The sequence below is a fragment of the Corvus hawaiiensis genome, chromosome 3 (genome assembly GCF_020740725.1).
Source record: "Corvus hawaiiensis isolate bCorHaw1 chromosome 3, bCorHaw1.pri.cur, whole genome shotgun sequence".
Classification (NCBI taxonomy): domain Eukaryota; kingdom Metazoa; phylum Chordata; class Aves; order Passeriformes; family Corvidae; genus Corvus; species Corvus hawaiiensis.
The window spans coordinates 30,561,722-30,587,956 of record NC_063215.1 but is presented as its reverse complement, the minus strand read 5'-3'; the positions used below and the strand labels follow the sequence as shown (position 1 = coordinate 30,587,956).

The 26,235-nt window shown below is 37.1% G+C and overlaps 1 protein-coding gene across 8 annotated transcripts in view; it reads right to left on the bottom strand.

Moving 5' to 3' along the window:
- Window positions 1-26,235, bottom strand: part of COL19A1 (collagen type XIX alpha 1 chain) — a 187,579-nt gene that overhangs the window by 40,132 nt on the left and 121,212 nt on the right. For all 8 annotated transcript variants that reach the window (XM_048296720.1, XM_048296721.1, XM_048296717.1 and 5 more), the window contains 9 exons: window positions 20,850-20,903; window positions 13,099-13,152; window positions 8,617-8,679; window positions 7,797-7,841; window positions 6,785-6,820; window positions 5,856-5,891; window positions 5,691-5,744; window positions 3,690-3,743; window positions 301-354 (listed from right to left, as the gene is read on the bottom strand). In XM_048296720.1, coding sequence (XP_048152677.1) covers window positions 301-354; window positions 3,690-3,743; window positions 5,691-5,744; window positions 5,856-5,891; window positions 6,785-6,820; window positions 7,797-7,841; window positions 8,617-8,679; window positions 13,099-13,152; window positions 20,850-20,903 — 450 coding nt within the window. The remainder of the gene's footprint in view (window positions 1-300; window positions 355-3,689; window positions 3,744-5,690; window positions 5,745-5,855; window positions 5,892-6,784; window positions 6,821-7,796; window positions 7,842-8,616; window positions 8,680-13,098; window positions 13,153-20,849; window positions 20,904-26,235) is intronic.

Genomic DNA, 26,235 nt, shown 5'->3' with positions numbered 1-26,235 from the left:
GGACCTGAACTGACATTTCTGCACTGCACAGATTTAATGTAAGGGCACAGTCCAACCTCCTTGAAATATTACCTAAATTATTCATCTAAAGAGCAACTGGGTTGCCAAACTGGTCTGAATCATCTCCAAATGCAGAGATATTTCTCCTCCAAGACACAGGGGGTTGCTGCTGGTACATTTTAAAGTCACTTCATACAACAGCCACACAGACGCACTATAGAAGAATGGAAGGTTACTCTTGAAGTGAAAATTTAAAATGCTTTAACATATCAAGTTTAATTAAAAACACTTAAAACATACCTTGTCTCCTTTAATTCCTGGGTTTCCTGGTATCCCAGGCTCTCCCGGTAAGCCCTGGAATTAATAAAAACATAACTGTACATTTTTATAGCTATTCCCTTAATGGTTACCTAAAAATACAGATGGAAATTAGTTTACACTGGAATATTTACTGTGCATTAGTATTGACCCCAAATGTTAAAGACTATAAGTTAATGAATGCTTCCTTAATTAAATATATGAATAATTTTTCTTTAAGTTAAAATGTAATAATAGAGGTTATTTTCTGGATGATATCAGGGCAGAATGGCAGAGACCAAAAGGTTTATTTCTTCTATTTCAAAGTAATTCCAAGTCTTGAAAATCGATCTTTTTTTCAAGGAAGGCAGTAGCACATAAAAAATTGAATTTTAAGTAAGTGTCTCATCTTTTTTGCCCATGGAGGGCTGCATGATTTCCTTTACTAGTTAATTATTCAAACCAGTATCTTAAAAGCCTCAATGAATTCCCACTCCTTCACATTAGTTAATCCAACAAATCCCTTTAAATGTTTTAGATATGTAATGGACGTCAAACATTTTCAGTAAATAAAGTATGTTCCAGCCTTTCTTTTGTCTAAGTCTTCTCATCTTTCACATTTTGATTTTAACTTTGGTATTTTCCCTTGTCCTTTACATGAAGGATTATTATAAATGCAGAGAAATGAAGATAAATGAAAAAGATTAAAATTTAAATAGAAACTATTTAAATAATAAGTAAGGCTTAATTGGGTTCTCTTACTATACTGCAACAAATACAGAAAACTTTTTTCATGACCCTTCAATGTTATTCAACCAAATATTTAGCCAAGTGTTTTGTTAAGAATACCAGTAATTTTCACACTAAAGGATAAAATTGCCCAAACTGAACAGTAAAATCTAAGTAAGAAACTTAAGCCGGACTGAAAAATGAACTTTCTAAGAAAAAGACAAGGAAGTGCGTATTGTTTTAATTTTTCTTCTCAGTGTAAAACAGTTCTGTGAACACTGACATTTGACAACATTTTCATGCCAGTAGTGAACGTCCAGCAGCTTTCTCTGCTGCATTCTGTACTTAATACAGACAGACATCTACCCATTTCACCCAGTCATCCAAACTAAAAGGATAAGAAAGAAAAAAAATATGTAAATTTAAATTTAGTGATCATGGCCAACCCTATCTACTTTTAATATTGGCATAAAATACATACAGTCTCTCTTCTCTCTCTTCTTTTCTAAGGATTCCCCAAATTTATCTTTTTTTTTTTTTGGTTGGACCAAGCTGAAGTGGTTTCTTAGGAAAACAAAAGAAGTAATTCTTATTTGCTAGATGCCTCTTTGATAATGTAAGTTGATGTAAAATGATTTTCAAACTTGCATAATTTTCATCATACTGCATAAAATGAATTACTATGTTTTTTAATCTATAATGTTTCATCTTTAGAAGATAAAAAACCAAGAAGCTTGGAGCTAAGCACAGTGTCTATAATATATTTAAATTTATGTTTTAAGACAACTAGAATTGTGTGCACAAATATGAGTCTTCAGGATCATCTATATCTAGGACTTACATATATTATAACTAGTATTTATCTGTTCATAATGTTCTCTTGAGCAAAGATTCATCAGAACAGCAGTTTCAAAAACAGCAATTATGAACTCAAGTGGTATGATGGCAACACAAGCAAGAGAGAAATAAGTATTTTTTATCTTTCATTGTAGGATTGGTGATTTGTACATAAAAAGAAGCACAGCAGATAAGACTTACAAACTATTGAAGATAGGTAAATCAGACACAACTGAAAAAACATATGCCTCAACTGATTAGGAAAATAAGATATAAAGAAATGGTCATTAAGTAACACTATATAAAATGACTACATGCAGATTTAAATACTAGTGGTTTTTTCCCCTGTCAAGAGCTGAAAATGCTGTACTCCACTGGTCACTTCACTTATATCCCTAAGACTTTTAACAGGTCACCAATAAAAAGTCTGCCAGCTTAAAATACCACTCAGAAGGGTATTTTAATATTAATAAGGTATATGACTTAGAAATCTGTTAGAAATAGGAGTTCTCTTCCACAATGTAGTCTCAGAGCATGTGTGGAAAGGCCTAAGACAAAATGCAGCAACACCAGCTTCTAGATGCTCCTGTTGGTAGAAAAAAGATAAAAACCAAAACCACACACAGAGCAATGATTGAAATCCCACTCCTTTTCAAGTGAGTGGCTGAACTGCCAGGCTAAAGCTAAGCTTTTTATTGTCTGCTTTTCTTGATCCACTTCTCGGATCTAACTACTCTTACCTCCAAAATGATACTTAAAAGCCATTTTATGGTTTATGGAGGAAGGGAGGTACAAGAATCTAGAGGAGGGAGTAGGTGCCACTTGTTAGGTTATGTGACACCACTAGTGTTGTGGACTGAAAGACAGGGAATCAGGCAGAACATAGTTGTCTGCACACTGAAAGAGGGATTGTGCCATAATGTGGAAGGGACACAGGCAGCCACTGCCCCAGGAGAGGCTTCTACTATATGTGGGTGTCAAATTAAATGCCCAGGGCAGCTTCAAGTTTAGTAGAACAGTGGCTAACAATTTCCTAGAGAAACCAGACTGGACTGATGTTCCATGCGTGCTCCCCCTGCCCAGAGGCACAAGGGTTACAGATGTGCTGCATCTTGGGGTAGGTGTCTACAGTTTGAGAAATCCCAACCAGCCAGCAGACCCATCAGCCTGTTGCCCAGTGGCATAACTGTAGGAGGTACACTAAAATCCCCATGAAGGAGACCCCCATCACCTTGACAAAGTCCAGTCAGTTGGCAGACCTGAATGTGGGGCACCCAAAAGCGCAATAACTACAGGAACATTCAAATTCTCCTGGGAAGTACCACTGCTAGACACTCCCAACCCACCAGTTTCACACCCACAAGCACACTGCATCTCTGGGGAGCCTGGCCCAGTAACATCTGTGCCTGGTAACTGTGAGCAGCTGCACAATACATACCAAGACAACTTGTTGCTTAACCATCCCAGCCAAGCAATGGTTTCCCTGCTGGAATGGGAAGCCAGGACCCAATGAACATAACACTAACAGGGGGACGAGGGAGAGATAACCAAGAAGGGTAAAAGCTCTCATTTCAGTGGTTCTTAAATAAACCCCACTATCCAGATCCACTCCAGGCCGTCAGTGTCAGAAGCAGTATATAGCGGCTTTATTGAAATTCAAGATAATGGCCTGTTGAGGGAGGCATCCCATCCTACTATGCTTCAACACCTGATAACTACAGTAGTACCCACAAAAGGAGCACCTATGGTAACATCTGTGGCACTGTTCACTGACTAACAGTTCACACACCACACTGCAACAGCCGGTGAAATGGCACAATACATACAACTTCTCCTGGCAGTCCCCTGGGTCCGACAGGTCCTGGAGGGCCTTGCAGTCCCTGTGAAATGATACAATACACAACTGAGGTAAAAGTCAATAAATAATATGGTGTAAAGCATTCTTATATATAAATACATTAAAACATCTGGCATTAAGAATGATCTTCCACATGGAGTAAGAAGTACAGAATTGGCTCATTCTCCCTTACTCTAATGTTTAGTTCAATAAGTCTTGTATATCGATATGTACAAAATCCAGTGTATGTATATAAAGCAAATAGAAGTAAATACAAATGGAATACCTAAAGGGAAAGACATAACAAAAGAATAAATCAAGAGTTCAAGAATCATTTTTAAGACAACAATTTTGTGGCTTCTATAGCCACATCCATTCTCACTCAGCCTTCTTTCATGATCTAAAGTTCAGGTACTATCCAACATGAATAGTGTTGGGTGGCAGTTAGATTTAACAGTTCCTAATTCCACCTTTATTTGATACAGTTCAAGATATCATGAGAGATTCTCAAGAATGCTTGTGCTTCAGTTACTTTCTTTACAGAATCACGCAACTGCAGAATCAGTGAAGTTGTAAGGGACCGCTGTGGGTTATCTTGTTCAAACTTCCTGCTCAAGCAGGGTGATTCTAGAGCACGTTGCAGAGTTTCTTCAATATCTCCGGTGAGGGAGACTCCACAACCTCCCTGGGCAACCTGTTCCAGTCACCCACACAGTAAACAGGTTCTTCCTCTTATTCAGGTGGAACTTCCTGTGCATGAGTTTCTGTCCTTTGCCTCTTGTCCTGTTGCTCAGCACCACCAAGAAGGACCTGGAAACCTCAACACTACTGTTTAGATACTTATAGACATTGATGAGGTCTCCTTCCAGTTGCCTCTTCTCAAGGTTGAACAGGCCCAGCTCCCTCAGCCTTTCCTTGTAAGAGAGATTCTCCAGTCCCTTAATCATCTTTGTTGCCCTCCACTGGACCCGTTCCAGGAGCTCCATGTCCCTTTGTACTGAGGAGCCCAGAACTGGACACAGCACTCCAGATGTGGCCTCACCAGGGCTGAGTAGAGGAGCATGATCACCTCCCTCAACCTGCTGGCAATGCTCTTCCTAATGCAGCTCAGGATCCCATTGTCCTTCTTGGCCACAAGGGCACTGCTGGTTCATGGTGTTGTCCACCAGGACCCCTAGGTCCTTTTCCACAGAGCTGCTTTCCAGCAGGTTGTCCCCTACGGTTATTCCTCCTCATGTGCAGGACCCTGCACTTGCCTTGGTTGAATTTCAGACAGTTCTTCTCTGCCCATCTCTCCAAACCTGTCATAGTCCCTCTGAAGGGCTGCACAGCCCTCTAGGGTATCGGCCATTCCTCCCAGCTTTGAGTTGTAAGGAACTTGCTGAGGAGGCCCCTGCTCCTTCATCCAAGTCCTTGATGAACCAGTTAAACAAGACTGGGCCCAGTATTGGACACCACTAGTGACAGGCCTCCAAATAGACCTGTGCCACCGATTATCACCCTCTGGGATCTGCTGTTCAGCCAGTTCTTAATCCAGCCACTGTCCACTCATCCAGTCCACACTTTCTGAGTTTGCCTATGAGGATAGACTCAAAGTAAGTCCACGACTGCTTTGACATTACCTCCTGTCTCACAGGATTAAACAAAGGAACTACTAAAGTACTGGCAGTGGCTGCTCCTTGCCCTACTAATGGATAAAGAGAATACACACACCCAGCTACCAGAGGATTTCGAATTGCAAAATGGGTACTCATATTCTTGAGTGACAAAATAACTTAAATATTCCTTTCTGAGTGACAGTGAGACCAACAAGAACTTTAGGTAAAATGTAAATTTTATGTAAAATAGCCATGATCCAAGCACAAACTTTTGATATAAACTATTTGCATTCTTTGCCCATTAATACTAGCTAAAGAGTTGATAGCATCAGAGTCCTCTTATATAACAGCATAGCATGCAATTGTTATTGGATAAAATAACTTTCACTTACCTTTGATCCTGGATTTCCAATAAGACCAGGTGGTCCAGGATCTCCCATTTCACCCTAATAATATTGTTTGAGGAGAAAAAAAAAAAATCCAAGTTTACTGTTGTGTCTCCCAGTATCAGCTACATATAGTGGCAATATATGTAGTGTGTACAAGTCAAAAAATACCTTATTTCCTTTTGATCCCTCCATTCCAGTCTCTCCCTGAAAATAGCAAATACAACCATAAGAAGTTACAAGTTTAACTAAGATCAACTAAGAGTTTAATTTGCGACCTTAAAATATTGTAATACAGTTTGCAAACTTAAATATTGAGAACATGTTAATGACTTTCTGATGCCTTGTGCAAACTCTGAAAGGCATTCCTCTTGCAACCTAATTTTTTTGTAAGTTTTCTCAGTGTTTTAAAGGAAAAATATTTGAAAACACTACATTTTTTTAAGAGCTTTTCCAGTCAAAAGCCTATTCTTCACCACTACATCTCTTCTGGTACCCAGTACTCACCTCCAAAACCACACATTATTGAAGTAGGACTTATTTTGGTTATTATAGTATGTTAATCACAAATATCTGAGCAACCTTGAGTTTTATGTTAAAAAACATAACTAGCTTTTGTCGAATATCGTAAGAGAGGACAATAATTAATTTAAAATGAGTAACATAAAGAGACTCTTACAGAATGAGTGTTCTGAAAATTTGCCTTGAAATAACAAAAAAGTTTTGCACACATAAAATGGCTGTATGAGAACAGTCTGATGTTAAATGCCACATGATGGCATCAAAACAGTACAGTTCAGGCCACATAAAACTTTGGGAAAAAGCTGAAAGAAAGAATCTTCAGGGATTAATAAAATAGCTTTTAACTCAGTTCATGGACTGTACCAGCAACAGAAATGCTGAAGAACAGGGCATCTCTGTTTTATTTATAACCTGTGAGACCGTCATGCATATGTAAGAACAGGACAGCACCTATGCTATCCCACATAATCCCTGCACCTAATGAATGTCTACAAAGAAAAGAATTACAGAATGAATATGGTATGAGAGTAATCTCAAATATACGTTATTCACACCAGTTCAAAACATGCTATACTTACTGGATCTCCCTTGTCCCCTTTTTCAGAAGGTTCTCCCTAAGGAAATGTAGGAAAGAGATTAACACAGATTTATTTAAAATGGCAAGTAGTACATATGTCTGGTTTTGCTGAAGTGTCCTGGAAAATCTGGCCATCTTAAAACTCTAAAATGCAAATATATGGACTACAAAAGTTTACTTGAGGGATGATGTTGATTTGATGCCAAGACCATGACATCTGTGATCCTTTCAAGCAGGAGCATTAGGGAGGGTCAGGAACATGAACTAAAGAGAGTGATCATGCATCCAAATCTGAAAAATTGTCAAACACAAGTGCTTTATAACACACAAAATCATAAATCTGTGATATCAACAGAGTAAAAATAGCTTTTCTGCCTGCATGAAAGCTATTTATATAGAAGGATATGACCAAAGAAACCAAGAAGCCTCACAGCTGAATAGCAAAACACTTATTAATCAGTAGATGAAGAACTATGGGCAGTACATATTCCTAGAATAGCAAAATACACACCTGTTTCCAAGTAATACTCCCCCCAATCATACAGTAAAATTTATGCTTAAACCAAAAGATACTAAATTAGAAAGTTAATTTGTAAATTTTAATAATTTAAAGGTTCTTGTTTTTCCATATAGATATTGAAGATCACATTCATAACTTGAAAAAGTATGACTGGCATCTAATTCATGAGGCAGTCTCATGAATTTGATAATTAGATGAATTTATAAACTTATATAAAAATAATTTTAAACTGGTATTAAGTAAAATTATGAATGTTTTTAAAGCTGAGGACTTTGTGAGCTAATAAAACAGGGAAATTTTCTTGCATATGTAAATATACTCCCAAGGAGGGGCTTGAATAAAGTACTAAGGACATTTTGAGACTGGCAACTTTTCCTATGCCCAAATATTTTTTCTTGATCCATTGTATATTTTACAAGATTTCATTCATAATCAGTACATTAAATCAACTTCTAGTATAACACATGAGCACAGAAGCAAGGAATTGACTCACCTTTTCTCCTTTTGCGCCAGTCATTCCCAATTCTCCTTTTTGACCCTTTTAAAAAAAAATTATATTTAAAATCTTTGTATTCTGACAAATGTAAATAAACCCGTCCTCTTCTTTAACTGTACTTTGTTCTGTGTGGGCCACAAAATCTTAACTATTGTTACAATGGAAATCGAGCTTTAAACATCTGCAAATGAATTTAAATGACTGTTTTCTATAGCAGATCTGCAGGCTTCTCAATAAAATGTTGTCAATTCTGTCACATACCCAGAACACTCTTCTCCTACAAGTTTGAAAGGCATGTAATTTTTAAAGTATCAGTTAGCTGTTTATACAGGACAGATAACTATAGACAGTATACTGCCATGTGGTGTGGATTCAGAATTTGACATCCATACAATTTTTAGAGGCTGTCTATGAGTATTTTTGGTATAGAAAGTCTCCTTGTTACAGAGAAACCACTTAAATATTAATTATTTACTATCCAAAATATTTTCTGAATTCCAACTTTTTCAGAGTCTTTCCCACATAACTGGCAGGGCAGCTCATTTGACTTCTCAGATGGCATTATAGAAACCACACATAATTCTTCCAGCATTTTCCATTTCTATTTATGCTAGAGGAGAAAGGATCATATGCTGCCACTGCAGGATAGCATGATGAGTTGGATATTGGACTACACAGATCAAAGTGCCAGTCACCTCAAAAATCTATTCCTTCAAAGCCCATTGCAATAGATAAAATAAAGCGCACTGTGTTAAGAGTGGCAGGGACAGGTCAGATAGGCGCTTTGAAACTTCTCAAATTCATCCCAAATGCTTACAATGTCTCCCTTCTGCCCTTTAAGTCCAGGGGTCCCAAGTACTCCTAGTAGTCTTGTATCACTCTGGAAAGAAATATCACCACAAAGATCAGAAAACATCACTATTTACTTCCAGTAACAATTTATTTACTGTAACAATTTCTTGCTATTTAGCAGTTGTAAATTCAGAAGTCCTAATTTACTACTAGAAAGGATAATAAATGCCAATGCAGTACAACTAGGTAGTGTATTGCAGAACACATCCTTTATCATGCATTCACACTCCTGCCAGACTAGCAGAAGATGAACAAAAGCATAAAAGGGAAATGTCTGTGTTGATTATTGCTATGCAAATCTATGATTTTTTTAAGTTCGACACAACATATTTTTATGTTCATTGTTACATTTCTCAAGTGTGTTAGAAAAGAACAAAAAACCCACTTCTATGAAAAAGAACCTCAAGCTCTTTAATTTTGAGCAGCATGAAATGTGAAGAAAAAGTATAACTAATTTAAGTTTACTACAGTAGTAAGACAAAAGGAGAGGGAAGAGGCTCCTCACACTGCTTCTCAAAGAAGACAGACTTAAGGACTAGGGGTTCAAGTTGTATACTTGTGTTATTGCACTGCATTTATTTACTCTTCTCTACAAGGGAAAGACACAATAAAATACAGACGGTTTCCTTTTCACAAAGTCAGACTCAGACTTCCTAAGGGGAACATGCTTTTTTGCAATAACAGTGGAAGAAGCAACAAAACCCCAATGATCCTGAAAAAGGAGCTCCAGTCAAGACCCAAGGACTCCCAGTCCTAGAACATGTGCCACTGGGGTGAGCAGGAGCCCTGAGCAAGTTAACTCCCCTTGCTGTGTTCCAGTTTCCATAGCTCTAAAACGGGAAAACATCACAATGAATAAAGGTGCCACTTACGCCCCGTTAATATTTTCAGAAGTTGGTTGAATAGAAATTGAATAAAATCAATAATTACTTTAGAAATTCTAACTGCCTGATGGATTTGTCTTGGTGTTTAGGGTTTGTAACACTGTTAGTATAGTAATTACCAAAATCAGCTTCAGAGCAAGAGGCAGATACCCAGATACCTGAGTATTGATGAGAAGTAATTGACTACCACTGGACTGAGAATCCAGGTGTCTGTTACTATGAGTACACTACAAATTATGATTTATATTGAGTTGTGCTCTTTTTTTCATACATGGAGCCAAAAACTAAAGAAAGAAAAAGGCTATTAGACCAAATAACTACCCGTATGGTCTTTGCATTTTTACAGGTAATTTGCTCTTGCATGTAAAATACACCAGAGTAAAAAAAAAATCTTAGAAAATTAATAATGAATTATCCCAGAATAATCTAAAATTAGTAAGAATTATAATGATTCTGAAATATTTCCTGACCAGATTATGTTGTAGTTTCAATTTTTTTGTCTTCTAGTTTAATTTTTTATTTTTATGTGTTGGAGAACATTTTAGATTAAACTGATCTGTATGCCCTTTCCAAAGATATTTAGAAGCAACTTTGGCTAAATGACCTTATATATACGTATGGAAAACTGATAAGTAAGAAGGATGACAAACAGAGGCCTTGAAAGACCAAGCAAAGGACTACAGAGGTCTGAGAGTATATAAATGCAAATCATGAGGCATCATTTATCCATCTCTGAAGGAATGTAACACACAGTACAGGGCAGAACTAGTTTCTTGGCAAAAAGAAGAGAACAAAATGCGTTTATCGAACTCACGCAAAGCATCTCATTTACGCTGAAAGCACAAAAGACATAACAAGAGGGAGTATAAAAATAGTCACCCGCTAGTAGGAACAGGCACAAAGGAAGAATGAGGGAGGCAATGCTGCAGCACTGTCTCCCAACCCATTAAGGATCAATGCTACTACTTATCCTGGGCAGGTTCCTCTCACCTTCATTAAAGAAAGACTGCTGATCTTGGTTTGCTGTTCAGCACAATTTGCTGCTGCAATCAGCAATTGTATTTATAGTGTTCTCTTTCACTGTATACATGGATCAAGTAAATTACACTTTTAAAGGCTTGCACTCCAGCCTCCTTAAAAATCACCCTGATAAAGTGATTGATGCTGACCCAGAAAAATCCTGGTTGCAATAAATTATTTAAATATGTTGTGCAGCTATCAGTACTTATTACAGCAATCAGAAATTACCATACACGAATCAGAAAAATTGCAAATGATATGCTAAGAAACAGAGAAATTAGAGAAACAGAAAAAATATTCTTAATTATGATGGGTCTTAAGAGCCACCACATTTCCTGGTATCAGTTTCCCATGGTTCCTAGAAATACCAACACAAAGAAGTGATACTAATATCCTCAGAAAAAAAGAAGGTGCTAAAATACCTATAACAACTACAATGTGGCCAATATGTAAACACTTCAAACAGCAAACCGAAAGAAGACCTTATGACATCCTTGAGAACAGGGATAAAATGATGGAAAATGACACCCCCACTCCCTGTGCTGTAAGGAGCCTCAAAAACCTCAGAATATCACTCAAATATCATTTTACCAATGCAAATAACTGAGACATGCTGCAAATTCAATACTGGAATGTGAAAGACTGCTTGATGTCTCCAAAGTGCCGTGGACAGAATCAGCTTTTGTCATACTATGTAACAGTATGGGAAAAAGACAAGTTACTGGTGCATACACCTGCCTAAGTGAATCAATGGCAAAGCAGAGAAGCTGTCCTTTTCTTTGAAGACCTCTTTGTCTTGTCCTTGATGGGAATATCCCATTCCCTTAATAAAATGTATAGGAACTAATGTGTTTGTTGTAGCAGTTGGAGACTTAAGTTGACTCTAGGAGGCTCTGAGTATTTAGTTAAAGAAATTTTGCATATTTAGAACCTTCTACTTGAATCAGAAAGCCAACTCCTCTTTCATCTGGAATCAAACAGCATTTCCTTGTTGAACAGTTAATTGCTCATGACAGAGTCATTAAAATCTTCAAACCAGACAGCTGAAGGAAGAATAAAGTTGGTAAGCTGTACAGGATTTAAAAGATGATTAATTTATAGGCACATAGCAGTTGGTCTACATTTTTTCCAGAATATTGTTAATTAGGAAATATAAGCCACCTTAAGAATACTTAGAGTCTTATAATTATAAGATATGTGATTTTTGGAGACAGATGTGTGTCATTTCCTGAAGATCACCACTGTATTTCCTCTTGCAGAATTAACCTTAAAGGGACTATCAAGATAAAAGAGATTCATAAGGCAGAATGGGGAATGAGTTACAATAAATATGGTATCCATAGAGGAAAAAGTGCTGGTATCAGTGAAAGCTCTTTGGCAGGAAAAAGAAACTGGTAAGGAAACCAATTGTGAAAACCAAAATATATAAAACTATAACACATTCATATGAAGCACGAGACCAAATACAGAAACTAAGTCTCTAGGCATAAAAATGCTCTAGGCTTAATTCCTAATACATGCTTCTAAGGTGATATACTGATTTGGAATGGATTCAATGTCAGAATTAACAGAGGAATCATTTCAGTGATAAAAGCAGTTGGAAAGGTATGTTTGACATGAATTTAACTCCAGAATCCCTATTCAAGGAAAGATTTTAGCACTCATCTGGGAATGTTATACAAGAAAAATACCCCGAATACATGTGCTCTTTAAGTTATGCATTCTAATATTAAAAGAAATTAACGTCCTCCAGGCTTGATCTGAATGACTTAATTCATGATACACACATTAACCATTGTACTGGGCAAATAATGCTGTAACAGTGCATCATGAATTTTTGAATGAAATAGTTTTCTGATCAGATAGATTACATACTCCCAAATCAATTAAGCAAGCTGCTGTATTCTTTTATAATGGCAGACACTACCAAAGCCTAAATGGTTTGAAATATCTGCAGTAAGAATGTAAAAGCTCTGTCATGCTGAACATCATCCGATGCAATTTTAACATCTTTTTTCTATTAAGTTCTTTTAGCTGCAGGTGGTTTTACAATTAACACAATATTTTTATTAGTCCATAATACAAACATAAGGACAATTCTCATGGACTGCTATCAGATCTTTTCAAAATTATGCCTCCTTGTCTTTCTATTTTACTCTTAGATTCTATTTTACTCTAGATTTCTATTTTAATCATGATTCTTCATGGCAGAGTTGGTCAAGAAAGAAATATGAAGTACAGTTTAGAGCAATTAGGTTTAGAAATGGGGAGCTGGTGCTTCACAATAACATCTCCTTTTTGAGTTATACCAGTCAAAAACAAGTGAGTAGAAGTTGGATGGAAGGCAAGACACATGGCAGCAAGATAGCAGGTATGTGACAGGAGTGTGGACTGAGACTGTAAAGGGATGCAGAAAGGGGGTAGGGAAGAAATTACCTTTTGAATTCATTTAGAAAGTGGTTCACAAGGATCAAAACTGTAGTAATTTCTACCTTAGATACTAAGTAATAAACCCACACAGACATTAAATCAAATCTCCATACCTCATTATAATGCTTGTTCAATGAATCCAGAATTCCTTTTAGTCCAGAAGGACCCTATATGGAAAAATATGCATCATTTTAATTTAACTAATTTTATGTTTGCATATCTGTATTTAAAGAGCAGTGGAGATGTAAAAGAGTTTTGATTTTTGAGTGCACAGTAAATTATTTTCTGTATCTTCATTATTTCCTTTTTTCTTGCACAGAGGAAGAAGAATGTTAGTTTTTAAATCTCTGAGTTTTGAAAAACAGCAACTTATTTTCAAGTGAATTGGTCTGTCAGAGAAGACAGAATTTAAATCCATAAAAATTTTAAAACAAGTCCCTTCTGGTATGAACAACATTCTTGTTCTGCAGCATTTCAAAACTCCTTCAACTAACTCAAAGCACAAATTCTGATGTAGAAGCAGTTCCTAATGTGAGCAAACAGATAGATATTTCATTTGAGAGTACTGTAAGTGAAATTGAGGAATGCCAGAATTCTCCAGAATATTAACTTCCTAGTTTTATTAGCATCGCAAGTTTGTACTTAAACACATAACTTTCATCAAGAAATTCCACAGTGAAAAAGGAACTTCCTGCTCAAATGAATATTTAGGACAGAGACTTAAAAATGTGCTCGGGAAAAAACATTTTTGGACATTAAATCCCTCAATTTTAGACATATTCTGCCAAAAAACATGCCCTCAATGAGATTTTTAGGTTTGGTAGATGGAGCGGAACACAGAAGTCAAGAACTTATGTACTAAGACTCAATTAAATTTACAAACTAGCACATTTACTCCCTTTGAGTTGGAGCTTTTACATAATGCAATATGAACAACAACCACTCATGATGGCTGTAAGAAACACTTGACTGTATTAAAAAGATTACAATATATTCAAGTAAGTCACTTAGCCTGATTGACCTGGATGTAACACAGGGCACAAAAGCAACTCTCCTTTTATGGGGCTTTTTATAATTACAATTCACCCTCTGCAGCTTTTGTCTTAGCGTGGATATTAGGAAAATTTGGAAGGCACATGAAACAACTCAGGTGTCTCACTACCTCATTTTCCCTAAATTGGAAGAGATAAAAGGCCATATATTTTTACATTCATGTTATTTTGAAGTGAATTGTCACTTCAAATTTATGTTAAAAATAAGATCAATATAGTCATGATGTTTTCACTGAGATCTCACTCCACTCTGATTTCTGAAGTTAATGGCAGAATTTTTACTCTGATATCCACATTAAAGCTGGCAATCCAGAACTGGGACTGAAGTATGATGACACTGCCTAGATGTCTCAAACACTGTAAACGTGCCATGTTGAATCCTTGACCCAGGATTACTGCAGGATCCTGAAATCCTGCAAGGAGTCAAAAATAAGAACTTATTCTACCTTTGCATTTGACACCATGTACCATGTTTCTTTTACTGTTTGTCCACAACTGAAACTGCTGCAGCCACACAACCCAGGAAGAACTTAATGCCATATCTGCCATCAACCCCAAAATCTCTGATATTATTTGTATATAAAATAAATGATTTTTGACAAGATGAAAAGTACATTGTACATGCCACAGTTTTGAAAAACAGACATAACCTTAAAAACCCCCAGAACTGTCCCATGACTGAGACAGTCAAGGAGAACTTTAGGCATTTGAGTTGCATTCTTGACTGTGCCATAGGCTTTGTGTTACCAGTTCAGTATTTCTGTTTTCCAAAAATTGACATAAATTTAGTAATTTCATCGTTCCTTCATTCTTTCTATGATAAAAACTAGTAAAACAAGTGTACAACAACAGAAAATCTTTTTATTCAAGACTTATCTTCCTAAACCGTAGTCTCTTCTCTTCCGCAGTTTTACTACACTAATACAGTGGCATACTCAACTCTGAAGTCTCTACAGACAAAAAAAAGAACCAGCAGCATTGGCTTGAAGGTGGAGAAGCAATGAAATTAACAACAGTTGAAGAATTATTGTACCAGCAGTTTCTAGCTTTTGAATGAGAATTTTGCACATCTGCCACTTTGAAGCTCACTTGAGCGGGATTTCCTTTTTCTTCTTTACTATCAAGTTGTGTAATTGAGAGGAGTGAAGTGCCCAGAGAGTACAGTTGTATGAATAAGGAAAGAACTTAAAATGTGTCCTGATTGTTTTCCAAAATTGCAAACAGGTTTCAGATGTTATTTCTACAGACAGGAAGGAACAGAAACACAGGTGCTTAAAGGGAAATAGCTCCAAACAGTGAAATTACTGGGGTTTACAATATATTTTCCTCCCTTAACTTTTATAGTTCATCTGCATTTCTGCAAAGATGAGACTGCTGAAAAAGTCTATGCAATCTCACAGTCCATGCATAAAATGGGTAACAAGCAAATTGCACTGGTTGAATCTCAAAAATAGGCCATTTCAGAGAACACAGCCTGCAAGTGACTCAGTGCAGTTACTTCATCCTTGTATTTCACATTGGTGCCTGCCCATTAAAATGAGACACTGTTTTTCTGTTTATTTTAACGCAAAACATTGTGAAACTCATCAGGGCAGATGTGTGATATTGTATAACTATTCCAAAGTGCAAATGGAAAGAATGGTGAAAGCACGATGTCTGCCACAATATAATGTACGAAACAAATTACATTTTGATGCGGATAAAAAAACTTAATGCATAGAAACGAGCAATATGACAAATCTTTGCCAGCCATTCCCACACTATCCTGTAAGTATTTTCTTCTAGGAAGCAGCTGAAAGTCCAGGAAAGCCAGAAATGCTACTGACAATTTTCATTTATCTTTGCTTTAATTTTTTTTTTATTGTAATTAAGTGATAACATTCACTCGCTTTCAAAATATTGGTAGAGGAATGACAGCATTTCCCAAGGCAGAGGAAATGAAATTTCCAAGGTGAACTGCTGGCTACTTAAGATAACTAGTTTGGTGGCACTGACATATGTATTGAATCACAAGACCAAAAGTGTATGTAATTAAATGAAGAAGTTCAAGTGAACTTCTCTACTGCATCATATGAAATGCAGACAGAAATAAAACCCTATTTTAATATAAAACTTTAAAAACTAAAACAAAGTTCATCTTCCAAGCAAAAATACTTGAGAAGATAAAAGATATGAAGTTCAGCCTCTTGCAAAGGTACATGATAAACTGAGTGATGAGCTTCAAGGGCTATAGCAATTGTGAAATGCAAAAATTACATCTATTGGTTGAAAACAATAGCTTGGTTTTGCCGTATCAGTTTAAGAGAATGAATAATTGTGATTACAGTTTACTAGCCTGTGATTTAGCACACCCTAAGTTTCTTTCCCACCTCTGCCACAGGTAGGTTGGACAAGATTGTGTTTGTCCAGAACAAGCAGTCCTCATGTTTCTTTACCTTTACAAACCAATGCTGATAACATTTCACTTCTGCCAAACAGCAGCTGGGGAAAAGTCAGAGCCACCTCAAAGAATGCTGTTATACTGGTGCAAGTCTGCAGCACAGCTCTAGCTTAGCACCCTTTTGATTTTAAAAACAAACTAAATCACTAAAATAGGAGATATTGAGGAATGGAATTCCTCCAGTCATAACAGTTCCAGTAGAGACAGAGAAAATTAGGGCAGGAAAGATAAAGTTTACCCTCAATGGAGAAATTAGTAAAATTCCTTTCTTCTGTCTTCTAACCCATCTATATAAATAGATATACCTGCTGAATCACATTAAGGTAAAAGTAAATAAATAAATAAACCCCCAACCTCAACAGTGACAGACACCAGGCAGCTATTTTCCAGGCAGAACAAACAGAAAAATAAATTTTCTCCTCTTAACAGAACACTACACAAAGTGAGGGAGATAGTAATTCAACAACCCAAGACCAGAAAAGTACTTTGCCTAAGTAAAGAGTGCAAACTTGGGCCTGTACATCCTTAGGCCAAGGATACAAAAGCCAGGTACATTTCACATATTATGGTGTGGGTGACAGCATGGTGAAACAGACTGCTCAGGAAGGTGGGGGAGCCTTTCTTGCTGGAAGAATGATGCTGGAAGATGATTCAAGAATCATCTGGACACATTCCTGTGCTTTCAAATGACCCTGCTTGAGCAAGGAGGTTGTATCAGATGATCTACAGAGATCCCTTCCAATCCTACTAATTCTGTGATTCTGTGATTTGCTTTTAAAATGGTGTAGTATCTAGAAAGTCAATGCGTTATACATAATGCAAAACAAGCTGTGGTCTGCTGGCGACCCCTTCTGTGTTGCTGAATCATATAGACTTTTGTTAACAGCTATGGCAGAAGAAAGAAATCAGCTCTGTTCTGCAGTCTGATCAAAATCCTTTTCTTACAACCTCATAGCATCCTATTATCATAGCAATTCTTTTTGTTTCATAAAATCAGCATTTCAATTTCAGTGAAGAGCCACGCCAAGCAGGGTAACAGCATATGACAGTCTCTCTTTCAGAAGACTTTAGAAGAAAATGGAAGTAGGCAAATATATAAAATACATTTGAAGGGTACAGAGATATTATTTTACAATCACAGTTTTCAGAATGCTTGTGAGAGCAAAGTGAATGGTGAGTTTAACAGAAGCTTTTCACTGCTATCCAGGCACCTTAAAAGTGGAGAAGGGGTCAAAATGCACTAGAGGGAGCTGCTGCTCTACTTGGATTCTTGTCTTCTGCACAAATTGCTACGCACTGGATTGAGACAGGTGTGAAAACACATCCCGGCACTCCTGTACTGAAATAACAGAACAGTACTCAAAAACAACATCAGACAGCATGGATGCATACCACGAATTTTGAACCAGAAGGGAATCAAAGAACACTTCAAAAGTCTATAATATGTAATAGACTTTAAACAAATACTCAAAGGGGGAACATATTCCATAGGTTTACAAAATATTTTTTATAGCTGATCAATAAAAATCCTCATTGACTGCTTGCCTTTTGTGTGAGCACAGGATGTGCTCCAAAGGGAAAAAAATAACATAAAAGAAAGGATAAGGAAAAAATGACACAAAAGAAAGGATATCTGGAAGAAATTTCATGGAAAGCCCCACTTTAACTGAGTAGCTTCATTACCAGATGCCAATCAACCTGTTTCTGACAGTGATATAGGTTTTTAACCAAAGCTGTGCAGATGGTGTTAAGGGACTAGAAACTCACTCCAAGCATGAATTTTACTGAAAAAAAATCCCCAGAAATTAGGTTAGGGAAGAAAAAGAAAAATTATGAGATATTGAGAGTAGGTTAGAAAAGTCTTAAATGCTGCCATACGACAGGTAGATTTTTGACTGCTAGCAGGTGCTTTTACACTCCTGTCACATGAAAGCACAGCATGTGTGCTGACTGCAATTTTTGTAACTTTCCAGTTTTCTTTAATTTTACCCCCAGTCTTTTCCCCACAAATCTCTATCTGCACACACTGTTATTAGGACTGTCCTTTTTAATAAATACCCTGAGTATTTTATCATGTCCACCAACTTCTTCCTCAGAGAAGCAGAACTTTCCTTCTCATGGTTTTTGTGTTTACTTTTTTTTTGTCACTACTGAGAATTTAACTGTTCTAATATCTAAGTTAAATACTTAACATCATGGCATAAACTGATAAAGTAAATGTATTAATTTCAAACACACACTGTATACTGTAGCTACCCTAACAATTAATGACTGAATCTCCTTTTTCTCAAAAACGAATTTCATATTCTTTTGAAACATCAAGCAAAAACAAAGATTATTTATACTGGAGTCTAAATTTTACATACTCAGTCAATACCCTGTGTATGTCAAACTTATGACAGCAACCACCCTGCAGGTGTGACTGTTCTGTTGCACTTTGGAAAGGCCAAAGTAAAGGCTAGCAATGCATCCATGTGCATGAAGAAGCTGCTTACTATTAGGAGAGAAGGGTAACTGGAAGCACAGCAAAACTAAATATGGTTTGAGCCTTGAAAAAGAGAGGGAGAACGATGGATCATGTTGAAGTTTTTTTGGTGCGTACAAGCTGTGACACTTGAAATATGGGGATACTGCCAGTGTACGTTAGCAGGCATCACTGCTTTTGGAATATGCCCTTTCTATGTGTTTTGCTCTCAGCCTTGGAAGAGGAACACAAGATGGTGGTATAGCTGTATCCAAAGCGAGGAGTGCATCAAGATAGCTATACCAGAAACAAATACTTTTAACCAATATTTAGGCCATGGCTGCTTGAGGAATGCTTTTCTTTATGTAGTGCTAGGCTATAGTACCCAATACAGAGTTCCTTGTAGTGACGTTGCCATGCTGACAGAGATTTCCACTTGCTGTAAGAAAATCTGAGATATGTCTCAGTAATAGAAGCGCAATTTAGCTTCCACTCAAGATTTCTGGTATATCTGTCAAGGATCATACATCTTCACAAGCCTGACCTGCCAGCAAATCTAGGATGGCAGAAATCTGTAACAGAGAAACAGCTTTTTACTGGCTCACAAAAAGCTAAGTAAATTAGGTCTAACATTGACCTCTGCTATGGTTTGCTTTTTATCCTTTAAAGGTTATATTTGGCACTTGTATTAAGAAAGATTCTGCATCACTCCTTTCCTCTGTTTGGCCTCCTGCAGTCTGCAATACCATTTCAGCAGTAGAACTGTGCAAAAGACCCAAACAAGCAAGACTTCAATGTTGACTGTATGCAAGGGAGAAGAGTGAGAGGGAGGGATTTTTGACCGTTTGATTTTAGGCAGGATAAATGAATTCCATCATAAATTCCTCTTTCTGAACACATTTTTGCAAGAAAAAATTATTGATGAAATCTATGCAGTTTTTGTTTTGGATGAGGGTAGATGACATCTGTTTCTTTTTAGTCATTGTATCCCATGCAGCCGGGCATTATTCTCTTCTCTACATATAAGACAATGTTGAAGCATATGAATCAAATGTTCAGATGCATAAACCACTAGCCTTTATCCAGGTAAGAAAAAGAAGGGATTATGAATATTTTGTTTTATATTAAGAATGTAAAGCATCAGAAGTTTACTTAATCCACAAATAGTTGTTTTGTATTTGTGCATGACAGCATTTTTACAATACAATATACAGAGAATTTTACAAACATGACCAAGTCTTCCTCTATCAAAAGAAGGCTGCATTCATTGAAGACCAATAAACATCCATGCCTGACTTGAATTTTAAATCCTTTATATTTAAAAAAAAAGAGAAGAAAAAATCCCAAAACTCTTAGATCTGAGCTAAACCCTTTAGTTCTTCATGTTACAAATCCTTTCATAAAGTAATGTATTTCTTAATCTTTTTAATTCTTCAGTCAACTCATTTGAACTACAGCTGAGTGCTCATTCCAGTGCTGGGTATAATCCTCCCCATCATTCAGACACTTGGCACATGCTTTACTCAGTCCTTCATCTTTCAAATTACCCCTCTGAGACAGAAATTATCCCTTCTTCTACAGAGCATCACACATTTTGCAAAGGGAATGAATGCACAGTATTCACAGTAAGCATACATGGCCAATCTTTCTTTGAAATGCCAATTTCTGCTTCCTCTGCTGATGTTTCCATCTTGTTCTTTCCCTCCTGTGTAGTCCCTTATACTTGTGGACCCAGTTCTTTTATTTTTGCTGTAACAAAAGGCTACCTGTAGTAGCTGTTTGATACAGCAGAGTACACACAGATCAATCATTTTCAACTATAATTATGATCCAGTAATCTGCTATTCAAGAGTTAACAAAGTCCAAGGACAGAGTGAAAATTTCCCATTCCTCTCGTTAGTTACTCACAGGAGGTCCTGGTGGCCCCGGTTTTCCTGGAAGGCCTGGTTTGCCTCGTCTCCCCTGGAAACAAAAAATTACAACAGACATTTATAAATGCTGTGGTTGGGGACTGATTTGGAATAAGAATGTTAAGATTTATTGCCTTATGTATTAGCAAAAAAAAAATCAAAACCCATCCCAAATGAATACTCTGTATCAGTCACTGCAACACTATCTAATATGAGTCATTCTAGGATTGCTCTTAATAGTTATGACAAACTCTATTTGCATCCCCGTAACATTTATTTTCACGTTTTGAAGCTTTGTCTCAAATGTGAGTGCACATTGATATGGCTGTTAACAAAGTATCTTGATGAGGTGTAAAGAAATTATGTTTGTATGAATACACTGGAGCTTGGGATGTTAAACTGTGCTGCAGAAGTCTGACATGCACTGTCAGTACATATGTGCAGTATAACCCAATTAACAAACACCCATACCCTTCTCTGGGATGTGATAAAGAGCGCAAAAGCCAGAAATTTATTTGCAAAAACAATTCACCTTCTTTGTGCAATTACTACCATGTGTATATATAATGCACACACAAAATCATTTGCATTAAAACTTAAAGTCCATAAAAGTCTACTTAAGGGAGGCTTTCCACTCAGTTTCTAAAAAAACCATGCATATGTAACTATTACAATTTTTTAGTACAATTTGCTTGAACAACTGTTTTCACATATGCTTTTTTTTTTAGGAAGATCAACACAAAAATGGAAGTAATTTACAGGAATTAACATCCTGATTGCCAAGCTGAAATCTGATGCACATTTTTTAGAAACAACAGCTGAGAACAACTAATATGTAGGTGCAAATGGCAAAGAAAAAATGTATTATATCCATTAAGAGTAAACTTTCCCCTGGAATATGGCAAATGTAAATTAATGTCAAGCACTAGGGAGATGTCCTGGTGAAAACTTGGCTTAAAATGTGAAAAAATCAAAATTCTTGCTGACAGCTCGCAATTAGCACATAGGGATATTTCTGTAGGCTATGGTCCCTACTTCCGTATTTTATTAAGTAACAGTCTCACATATACTGTGAGTCTCACATATACTGCAGAATACTGTAGAAGTATTCTCAGGAACAGAAAGTGAAATCCAGTTTCGCTATTTCCAGGTGAGAGCCCCGATCTGTAGGAAAGCACTCTCATGCTCTACATTTCATAAATCTTGATCTATGCTGAGGGGAAGATGATGTCAGTAAGGGTGGAAAATCCCTCTCCCTCACACCCTGCAGCTCTCCCGGGTAAGCTCTTGTCTGGAAGCCAGGGACTCTCCTGAGAGGGGTAGGTATTCGAAGCACTTCAAGCTGAAGAAGAAACAGAACAAAGGTTGTGTGGCTGTGTTTCAGCCATTGGGTTGTGCCATACAACATGTACACTGCCACCACAGCTTTATGAATATCCTCAGTCAGTCAGCGTGTTTTAAGGGCAGCGTGAAACAAAACCACCTCAGCATATTTGGAGTGTCAAATTCCTGGGTCTTAACTAGCTGAGACATATGTTATGTGCTGAGCTGTTTAATCCCACCAGTACTTGCACATGCAGGGCTCTAACTAGGGCAGCTAAGGGTAAATTTTTAGAACCAAAATACAGTGCTAGGTGCCCAGGCTGGGCTCAAGACTCTATTGGCCCTAACTACCTGCTCCCAGACATCCTCTGCTGTGCTAGTAATACTGTCCCTGCAGCCCTGGGACCAGCTAGAGCTGGGAACTCAGCCAGCCTAAGGTGGGGTAGGTTTTGACTTTGGTCAGCTCATTGATGCAGTTCACTGAGCAGATGAGGATCTTGCCTGGCCTGACAGGGCACAGCAGCAGGAAAGGCACACATGCACAAGGAAAGGGCACTGCAGTTCTCTACATCTGTACTTTTGGACTGATCTCTAGTCCGGAAATACAGATGGAAACTAATAATTCCTGATTTTTTTAAAACAACAAACCAGTAAACTTCCCTTAGAAAGTATGAAAAACAGATTGAGAGGTAATAATGCAATAAACAAAGATAAATTGCTCCATACTTTTAAAATAGTCCCTCTGAGTTATAAAGATCTACAGTGTTGACTTCTTGAAGCACCTTCCTTTTCCTGTTTGAACTTATTTAAAGTATCCTGGGGATGACACTTAAAATCATAGCAGTCTAAACAAAGTATCAAGGAAGTGTCAGGATGAAGAAGACAGGGCTTTGACTGGCAGACACAACTGTGAACGAGGTGTTAATTACACAGGAAAACATGGAATATGTTGGGAAGGCAATTTTATCTCTGTTTACAAGATGAACTAAAATGTGATTTATGACAGCAAAGACAAAACTTGATGAACTTTCTGAAAAAACAGTTATAAAATATAAAAATTGGGGGTAGTTATTTTTCACTGTTATTTATTAATTACTAGAACACATACCCAGTGAAACACAGAAGAAACATTTGCCCCACTTTTTATCCCATCATTATATTTTTAGCCATTATGCAATGTTGTATGTAAAACAACCACACAGAGCAGTATGAGGCATACACTATTTATAGAGTAATAAAAGTCCTTTTTTTGTCTCCGAGCACCTTTATAAACTGTCTGGTGTTTTAAATTTAATACAGAAATATATGAAAGGCCACTATCTTTCAGCAATGCCTCTCAGATACAGAGACTTCGATGTTAGGAATACCCAAAGCTCCGCCTGCTTGTCAGCACTCCTGCTTCTCTATGACTTCTCAGCATCATCAGGAAAAAAATAAAATATATACTATAGTAACAGTGCAAGCAGAAAAAATTAGTTTGTATTTTTGTTTAGGGCAATTAAAACAATTAGAAGAATGTTTTTGACAAGCCCATAATGATATTGCCTTAAGCAGACCATGAGCCAGACCATGACTAAATATTTACATCTTGATTTTAGAGTCATCCTTCTGGCAACAAAGAAGTGAAAAACATCTCAGTGTCCTCTCTGGTTTGTAGCGTGGGCTTAGCAGAGAGCCACAGTTCCCATCTCCTGCTCAGCAGTGGGCTGTGGCAGCTCCATGAGAGCCATACTCAGTACCACACTGCTGTGCAGAGGGCTGACAGCCCACACAGGGACCTGTTACCTTATTTAGCTGAGATCACTGAGCAAATATTGAGGTTATAAAACCACTCAAATTTAAGTAAATGTCCTAGGCATCACATTGTTCCTTTAACTAAATAAAAAATGCAATACCACCTACATTAACTTAAAAATGATATATGGTGTCAACAAGTTGTCTAATGCTACTTAGAATATCTGAAGAAGACCAAAACAGCTGCTGGTTATTTCCTTTGTGCTGCATATATTTTTTCCAGCAATCAATGTGAAAAGAAGTTTTCTAAATGTTACTGATATTGTATGCTGTCCCCTTGACCCCTGAAATGCCTGACCCCAGCTAATTTGTACAGCAGGCTACTTTCCCCTTTCCCAAAGGACAGACTTCAGCTAGAATATTCAAATAACAAATCATTCAAATAACAACTGCTTGGTTAGGGGCAAAAAAAGATAAAATACTAAAAATAAAGTAAATGAGAAATTATGTGCTTCAGGAAACCCAGCTGAGTGCCTAGCTGAAGTACATGGTCAGCTGCATTCTTTATTCCTCTCTTCCTTCACGCCTTCTGTGAATTGAAATGACTTGATGAGCTTTGCCTGACACGAGATGGAGAGCAGTTCAGAAGAGAGGCTCTGGCCATCCTTCCATAGGCTTTGTGCTCTGGTTCTGACTGCTGCCCCTGGGCACTGCTGCAGGTCCAACACACAGTGCAAGAATTCAAAATCTGTATTGTAACCCACTGCTGTATCATGCCCTATCCATCTATTCACATCTCTCTAACTTTAGAGGAGTAAGATCTCTAACCCTAGTGTTTAAAAATAAGCTGTGGATTATTTAAGGATAAAATCAAGCAGTTATGTACGAACAGACATGATTTATGGAATTAATAATTTAAAGAATCTACACTTGAGTGTGAAGGCAAAAGTTCTTAGAATAAGTCCATGTGAATTTTCAAGGGAAAGTGCTAATTAGTGGTTCTTGAAACACATCATCACATTTCAAAACAGGTATTAGTTCTAGGGAAAGTAGATACCTGGGCTTTAAAACCTTAACTACTGTAGTTGTTATGCAAAATGAATGAGGTTTATGGAATTTGTTTGCCAAGTTAACTATGATTCTCTTGGTTAATCCTCAAAATCGGACTGACAAAGGCACAGATATAACCAAAAGAGGAGGTGGGTGGAGAGGAAAGGCCCTGGTCTCAGAGTGCCTAACCCACAGATGCCTGTCAGCGCTTTGGGTATCTAAGCGCAGCCACAGGAGTGTAGTTCTGGGCAGCTAAAAAACAGTTTCTCCAGATGCCCAAAGTTGCCACCAAGCAGCCAGAAAAGTTCCAGGGCCTACACTAACTCAGATTGCAGCAAGAGTTGGGATATTCTCTCCCCTAAATTGAAAATCTATGCTGCAGACAATGAAACCTTTCAACTTCAGTAATACAGTGTTACGACTTGAATTTACTTCTTCAATCCTATTAACTTTGGCCTTGAGGACACATTACGGTAACCAGTATATTACAAATTAACCTCTATATTAAATGTTAAACCTGAACAAAATCACAGGAAATAAGGCCAGAAGGCAAGAAATTAAGCTGTTTGCAGAAATCAATTGCAAGTCTGTTCCTCATATCGCACTAAAACCTTTCACAGAAACATGGGTCAGAGAAGAATAGAGCACACAGAACCTAATCCCCTGTTTTGGGACAAAAGTCAGTAGTGAGCTCCTCATTAATGCAGATGCACTCCTGCACTCAATCTTGGGTTTCCAAAATAATTTTAGGAATTATTTACAAAATCTCTAGCTTCTTCATTGTGACATTCATAAAATGCTAAAAGGGAATCCCTAGCCAGATTACATAAAATTCAAGTGCATTTAACAAACAAAAAAAAGGTCCTTAAACAGGCAGAGCAATGCTGAGAAGTCGAATGCCACAACCTATTTTGCTAACAAATCGCTAGAAAAAATCCATCACAATTTTTCAAGTGTATCCATAAAAGCTCAATTTTAATTCAAAATCACTCAAAGAAATAACTTTCAACTATATTTAGATAATTTATACCTGTTTTTAACTATGAGAAATAAATTCTTATTCTCTCATGAGTCTATACCTTTTGCTAAAAGACATCAAAAGAAGTATTAGTAGTAGAGTACTTGAAAGAAAGTCTGAAAATTCTAAATGAGCCTCTTAAAAGCTAAACCATTTCTGCTATACCATTAAAAGTAAGATTTTAATTTCTACAGTGGAAATTAACAAGGGAAAAAAACCAGAACTTTTCTATTTGACAAATCTGTCTTTAGCATTCTAA